This window comes from Gadus macrocephalus, chromosome 17 (assembly GCF_031168955.1).
Source record: "Gadus macrocephalus chromosome 17, ASM3116895v1".
Taxonomy (NCBI): domain Eukaryota; kingdom Metazoa; phylum Chordata; class Actinopteri; order Gadiformes; family Gadidae; genus Gadus; species Gadus macrocephalus.
In genome coordinates, this window is record NC_082398.1 from 5,338,930 (window position 1) to 5,346,429 (window position 7,500).

At 44.6% G+C, this 7,500-nt stretch overlaps 1 protein-coding gene across 1 annotated transcript in view; it reads left to right on the forward strand.

Annotated features, from left to right (window-relative positions):
• LOC132445741 (kinesin-like protein KIF1C) overlaps window positions 1–7,500 on the forward strand; it is an 18,094-nt gene that overhangs the window by 521 nt on the left and 10,073 nt on the right. The window contains 14 exon segments of the mRNA XM_060035856.1: window positions 426–479; window positions 482–550; window positions 1,490–1,566; window positions 2,391–2,469; window positions 2,811–2,911; window positions 3,026–3,091; window positions 3,291–3,502; window positions 3,728–3,839; window positions 4,707–4,784; window positions 4,934–4,999; window positions 5,410–5,491; window positions 6,385–6,463; window positions 7,061–7,209; window positions 7,366–7,476. Of these exon segments, the coding sequence (XP_059891839.1) occupies window positions 426–479; window positions 482–550; window positions 1,490–1,566; window positions 2,391–2,469; window positions 2,811–2,911; window positions 3,026–3,091; window positions 3,291–3,502; window positions 3,728–3,839; window positions 4,707–4,784; window positions 4,934–4,999; window positions 5,410–5,491; window positions 6,385–6,463; window positions 7,061–7,209; window positions 7,366–7,476 (1,335 nt within the window).

A 7,500-nucleotide genomic window follows, 5' to 3' on the forward strand; every position in this document is an offset into this window, starting at 1 on the left:
CATACATAAGGTCAAGTCGGCTGTGGTGAGCGTGGTGTCTCTAGGTGAGCAATCGACATACCGGAGGAGGTGTTACGTGACAGAACATTCAAACACACACACACACACACACACACACACACACACACACACACACACACACACACACACACACACACACACACACACACACACACACACACACACACACACACACACACACACACACACTAAATATCGGACTAGACACACATATTGAAGATTATGCTCTGTTCTTATTGGCTGATATCTGAACTGAACTGCTGTCTTCCTGCGGGCTGATATCTATTGGTGCTGTCTTCCTATTGATGGATATCTGATGTGCTCTGTTGCTTTTGGATGATATCTAATGTGCTGCTTTCCTATTGGCTGATCTCTGATGAGCTGTGGTTCTTGGCTAAATGTAGGTGTGGGAGTGAAGTTAAGATGGCGGGGGGCATCGGTCAAGGTGGCGGTAAGGGTCCGCCCTTTAACTCCAGAGAGACCAACCGCAACGCTCGCTGTATCATCCAGATGAAGGACAACACTACCTGTATGTACACACTCTACTACACACTATGCAACACTACCTGTACACACTATACTACACACTACTTCACACACTAAACATCACCACCTGTATGTACACAATCTACTACACGCTACTACGCATTACAACACAACCTGTATGTACACACTCCACTATGCCTCCCATTACTCAACATTATATCACACACTACACACATTATAACACACTACACACTAAGCTACACATCGCTACACACTATACTACAAACTACACAATATACTGCTAACTACACAATATGGTAGACCCTAAAAACATTATTAAACACGACATACTAAACTACAAATTACTACACACTATGACACTACTACACACACCTCTACACACTACGTTTCACACTGTAGTTTACACATTCCTGCTACACACTAAACTTTATACTATACTACACAATACTACACACTAGTGTAAGTGTGGAGTAGAGTGTGTTGTTATTTATTGACAAACTTTTCTTGGTGGTCATGTGATCTGTTACTGTTTATTTTTAGAGATACGCACACGCACAAACGCGCACACGTGCACCCACTGCATTCCAGTGTGTTTCAGAGTGTGTGGAGGAATGCTACATGGTGACATTCCAACAGATGAGTTTATAAGTGTGTCAATTGAACAGAAAGGATTAAATCAGATTATGTTAAATTACATTCAATTAGCTCGTATTGTGCCGGTCCTATGATATTAGAAATAATTATATCATAATGATATATAGGATTATCTTATATTTTATTATTTATTATTATATATTTTATTTGATTAAATAGGATGTATTTTGGTTAAACGTGTGTGTGTGTGTGTGTGTGTGTGTGTGTGTGTGTGTGTGTGTGTGTGTGTGTGTGTGTGTGTGTGTGTGTGTGTGTGTGTGTGTGTGTGTGTGTGTGTGTGTGTGTGTGTGTGTGCGTGTGTGTGCAGGTATCTCCAACCCCAAACAACCCAAAGATGGAGCGAAGAACTTCACGTTTGACTATTCCTATTGGTCCCACACTACGGTGAGACGCCACACACACAAAGTGTATAATCATTTTAAATCCATGTCTGTCTATATATATATATATATATATGTGTGTATATAGATAAATATATATTTCTTTCATTTATTTTAATGATTTAACTTTTATTTGAAAGGGACAGAGCAAGTTACTGTAAGTAAAAATAAAATACAAGATGTAAACATGCCGAAGTTTAACAGAAAAGCTTATTTACATCTGTTTTCCCTAAGCAGTTAACAGAAACATTACAAGTGGCAACATGCAAATACAAATACAAAAGTTGTAAATGACTAAACACATTGTACAGCATGTGTTGCTAGAACTGATCCCAGTTGTGGTTTGCCTGAAGCCATTGTTTGAGAAGGGTCTTAAATCGGGATGTGCAGGGCACGCCCTGATCACAAGTGCTGGGCCATTCCAACGTTTGCATGTACTTCCCATACTGACATCAGCGTTTGTTCCAATGTGGTGGGCCTATATGGTACCACAGTGCCCCCTAGTGCTGGTGCTGGTGACCCATGCAACTTTCAGCTCTGTTTAATGAAGTAATTGAAGGGAGATGGGGCAAGCCCATGCAAAGCCTAAAGGGCTGATTAGGGTCCCACGTCGACGCAACGCAAGGACCACGCAGACGCTTCGACGCAGTCCTGAACCTGTTTTGGTTCTGCGTCGGGTTTTAGGAAGCGGACCAATCGCAGCCCTTGCTGCTGCGGCGCCTCGACGCAAGGAGGGTCCGCCAGGACGTAAGGGGTCCGTAAACCCCCTTGTGTTGCGTGAACGTAAGGGAGCAGTCAGTAAACAGTGTATCATATAATGTGTTTCAGGTGGAAGAGCCAGATTTTGTGTCTCAGGAGCAGGTCTACAAGGACATCGGGGAAGAGATGCTGCTGCATGCCTTCGAAGGTAACGCATGTGCAATCACAATGCCTAGTCCTGGACTGTCTCGCGCTGTCCAATCAGTGCGCTCCGTCCTAGTTGGTCACACACTGTCCTCTCCCTAAGCTCCATCCTAGGTGGTGACACGGGTCCATTCACAATGCTTGATCCTGGATGGTCCACACACTGTCCAATCACAAGGTTTAGTCCTGGGTGGTCACACATGTCCAATCACAGAGCTCCATCCTAGGTTGTCAAACACTGTCTGGCGAACTGCTGGTGATGAGAATGATGATCTAAGTGATGATGAGGGTTGTGATGTTGATGGTGATGAAGGGGAGGATGACGGCGGTGACGTGTTTCTCCAGGATACAACGTGTGTATCTTTGCGTATGGTCAGACGGGAGGAGGGAAGAGCTACACTATGATGGGCAGACAGGAGCCCGGACAAGAAGGAATCATACCTCAGGTAGAGGATACACTGTATCACATATACTCTATTATACGCATACTGTATCAGATAGATCTGTATCATATTGTATACTTTATCATATCTAAGTATAACTTGTGTCTTTCTGTCCAGATGTGTGAAGATTTATTCAGACGAACCGGAGAAAATACCGACCCAGACCTCCAGTACTCTGTAGAGGTACACACACACACACACACACACACACACACACACACACATAAACACACACAAACACACACACACACATAAACACACACAAACACACACACACACACACACACACACCAGGATCTACACTGGACCTTTAAAGGTTTAGGTTATTTGCACAAGTGGTACCCTGTCGGGCCGGGCGACCTAAGCTCCTCCCCCTTTGCAGGTGTCCTACATGGAGATCTACTGTGAGCGTGTGCGCGACCTGCTCAACCCCTCCAACCCGTACCCCAACCCCAACCCGGACCCCTCGTCCCGGGGCAGCCTGCGGGTCCGGGAGCACCCCATCCTGGGGCCCTACGTAGAGGACCTCTCCAAGCTGGCCGTCACCTGCTTCTCCGACGTCCATGAGCTGATGGACGCCGGCAACCAGGCTAGGTAATGTACTCTATATACTGTATACTACGGTATATACTATGTACACACTGTACTGCACACAGCGCACACTCTACAACCCACAAACCTGCTTCTGAGGCCCTGGCAACACACACTCCATCAGCGCCAAACACTCACTCAAATATGTATTGATGATGTATCGTTTATTTATTGACGATATATCGGATCATATTTTGATCCGGTATTGATGATGTTATAATGATCCAGGACAGTAGCAGCCACCAACATGAATGAGACGTCGTCCCGGTCCCACGCAGTGTTCACCATCGTCTTCACGCAGCGACGAAGAGACCAGATGACTGGCCTTGACACTGAGAAGGTAACGACTTCAGTGAAACACATCCACAGTATCTCTCTCGCTCGCTCTCTCTCGCTCTCTCGCTCTCTCGCTCTCTCTCTCTCTCTCTCGCTCTCTCGCTCTCTCGCTCTCTCTCTCTCCCTCTCATGTGTTGGTAGTAATAGTCTCTTTCTCTCTCCCTCTCTCCCTCTCTCCCTCTCTCTCATGTGTTGGTAGTAATAGTCTCTCTCCCTCTCATGTGTTGGTAGTAATAGTCTCTCTCCCTCTCATGTGTTGGTAGTAATAGTCTCTCTCCCTCTCATGTGTTGGTAGTAATAGTCTCTCTCTCCCTCTCATGTGTTGGTAGTAATAGACTCTCTCTCATGTGTTGGTAGTAAAAGTCTCTCTCTCCCTCTCATGTGTTGGTAGTAATAGTCTCTCTCATGTGTTGGTAGTAATAGTCTCTCTCTCCCTCTCATGTGTTGGTAGTAATAGTCTCTCTCCCTCTCATGTGTTGGTAGTAATAGTCTCTCTCCCTCTCATGTGTTGGTAGTAATAGTCTCTCCCTCTCATGTGTTGGTAGTAATAGTCTCTCCCTCTCATGTGTTGGTAGTAATAGTCTCTCTCCCTCTCATGTGTTGGTAGTAATAGTCTCTCCCTCTCATGTGTTGGTAGTAATAGTCTCTCCCTCTCATGTGTTGGTAGTAATAGTCTCTCTCTCCCTCTCATGTGTTGGTAGTAATAGTCTCTCCCTCTCTCTCATGTGTCGGTACTCGGTAGTAATAGTCTCTCCCTCTCTCTCATGTGTTGGTGGTAATAGTCTCTCCCTCCCTCTCATGTGTTGGTAGTAATAGTCTCTCCCTCTCTCTCATGTGTCAGTAGTAATAGTCTCTCTCCCTCGCTCTCCAGGTTAGTAAGATCAGTCTGGTAGACCTAGCAGGAAGTGAGAGGGCCGACTCCTCTGGGGCGAAGGGCACCAGATTAAAGGTGAGCCGACAATAGAGTTTATGATGAGGTCATCAATTATTTGTCATATATTCTATCTTATATCTTAATGTGCGCGTGTGCGTGTGTGTGTGTGTGTGTGTGTGTGTGTGTGTGTGTGTGTGTGTGTGTGTGTGCGCGTGTGTGTGCAGGAAGGAGCAAATATCAACAAATCTCTAACCACACTGGGGAAGGTGATATCAGCTCTGGCTGAGATGGTAGGTACACACACCCAGCATATCAACAGCATGTTATCTTAACATATATTGTGTATTCATTGTATAATATGAACATGGTATAGTAACATGTTGCACCTCTCTAGCAGCAGGCGTGTAAGGAGAGGAACAGCATAATAATAACATGTAACATGTTATATTGTATTATATTGACATGCTATAGTAACATGATGCATGTCTCTAGCAGCAGGCTTGTAAGGAGAGGAGCAGCATATTAATACCATGTGACAGTCACATGTTATATTGTATTGTATCAACATTCTATAATACATACAAGTACAATGTATTTACCTAGACCCAGGGGTATAAGAAGAGGAAAAGCGTATTAATAACATGCAACATGTTATATTGACACATACTGACATGCTGTAATCCATGTTGTACTTCTCTAGACGCAGGGGTGTAAGAAGAGGAAAAGTGACTTCATTCCCTACAGGGACTCAGTCCTTACCTGGCTACTTAAGGAAAACCTGGGTGAGTCTGTTCTCATTGAAACACACTCTGCATCTCTAACGCAGTATTCGTGACCGTGCGGAGTAACGTGTGTTAACGTGTGTTGAGAAAGAGATAATCCGCGGCTTGATTACGTCCCGTAGGCAAACTAAGCCCTAACTCGTGCATTATTAACATCCCGCCCAGGAGTGGGTAATCCCACTTCTACCGAGGTCTCTTGTGAAACGTTCAGATATTAGCTTGTCCATTCATCTTGTTGGGCAATTCTGTCTCAAAATAAAACTCTTTTAGCTCACACTACTTGTTGGGTTCCTGGAAACACAAATTATCTGACTAAAGCCGGAAAATCAGTTAGCATGAGATTCAAGTGGAACGCAGACATCTCCTTTATTACTCTGGTAAATAGTGAAGATCTTAGTAACAACCTGGCAACGGAAAAGCTTTCTAATCACAGTCCTGTCCAAGGCCTGTCCGCCAGACCACTTCATATTCTGCGTTAGATTTACCAAACGGAATATATATCACACAAAACATAACAATCACTGGGGAGCTCAATATTGATGTCTAAGATATTCGCTGGAAGAAATATATGATATTTTATATTTTATTTATATATAAGGTATGTTATTTGTTAGATGGTTTCCCTGTGTCAGTAGACCAGCAGCTGTGAGGATGCCAACACCATAGTAGTAACAGAACTTTCCGAGGACGACTTCATATTTCCAAATACTTTCATTCTTCAGTACTTTCAAGGGGAGTTCTTTATTTTTTGCTGTCTTTTTAACTGCTATTATGTAATGCGATGGCAGCGTTAATGAAGCTCAGAGGGCGTTGGCCGGCTGCTCTGAGTGGATTCATGGTACCGTGTGAGTGATGTGTAATGTGTGCTAACGTGAAGGTACTTGTGTTTCCAGGAGGTAACTCGCGTACCGCCATGATCGCTGCTCTCAGTCCGGCGGACATCAACTATGAGGAGACCCTGAGCACCCTGAGGTCAGACACCTGTCTGTCTGTCTGTCTGTCTGTCTGTCTGTCTGTCTGTCTGTCTGTCTGTCTGTCTGTCTGTCTGTCTGTCTGTCTGTCTGTCTGTCTGTCTGTCTGTCTGTCTGTATGGCTGGTGTCTGTCTGTCTGTCTGTCTGTCTGTCTGTCTGTCTGTATGGCTGGTGTCTGTCTGTCTGTCTGTCTGTCTGTCTGTCTGTATGGCTGGTGTCTGTCTGTCTGTCTGTCTGTCTGTCTGTCTGTCTGTATGGCTGGTGTCTGTCTGTCTGTCTGTCTGTCTGTCTGTCTGGTGTCTGTCTGTCTGCCTTGTTTCTATCTCTATATCTTGTTACTTTGGTGTACACTGGTTATAATCTGTGTGGTGGTGTGAGGCTCTGGTATTATCTGAATAATTCAGTGTGTGTAGGAATTGTCATCTGGTATAATATGCATGTGGGTATGTTAATCTGGTATAAACTGGTATATTATGTGTGTATTTATGTTAATCTGGTATACTCTGGTATAAACTGTTATAATCTGTTTTTAGGCATGATGGTCTGGTATAATATGTGTGTGTAGGGGATTGTAATCTGGTATAATCTGTGTTTCAGGTATGCCGACCGAGCCAAACAGATCCGTTGTAACGCGGTCATCAATGAGGACCCCAATGCCAAACTGATCAGAGAGTTGAAGGAGGAGGTGACGCGCCTGAGAGACCTCTTGTTCTCTCAGGGATTACATGAGCTGCTGCAACAAACCGGTAAACACACACACACACACACACACACGCACACGCACACGCACACACGCGCACTCACACACACACTGGTACTAACAAACACACATATATATATATAGCATATAGTTCTTAACAATCACTATTTAAACAGATTATCTCTCTGTGTCTCTCTCTCAGCTCTAGAGGTAGCCAATAGCTGTGCAGCATCTGTTGAGGGGGGATCTCCAATCCCTCCTCTGTCTCTTTCGGCCAATGGCCTTCCAGCTAGACGTAGCCACGCCTCCTCAGGTGACTGCATATGTGTGCAGAGTG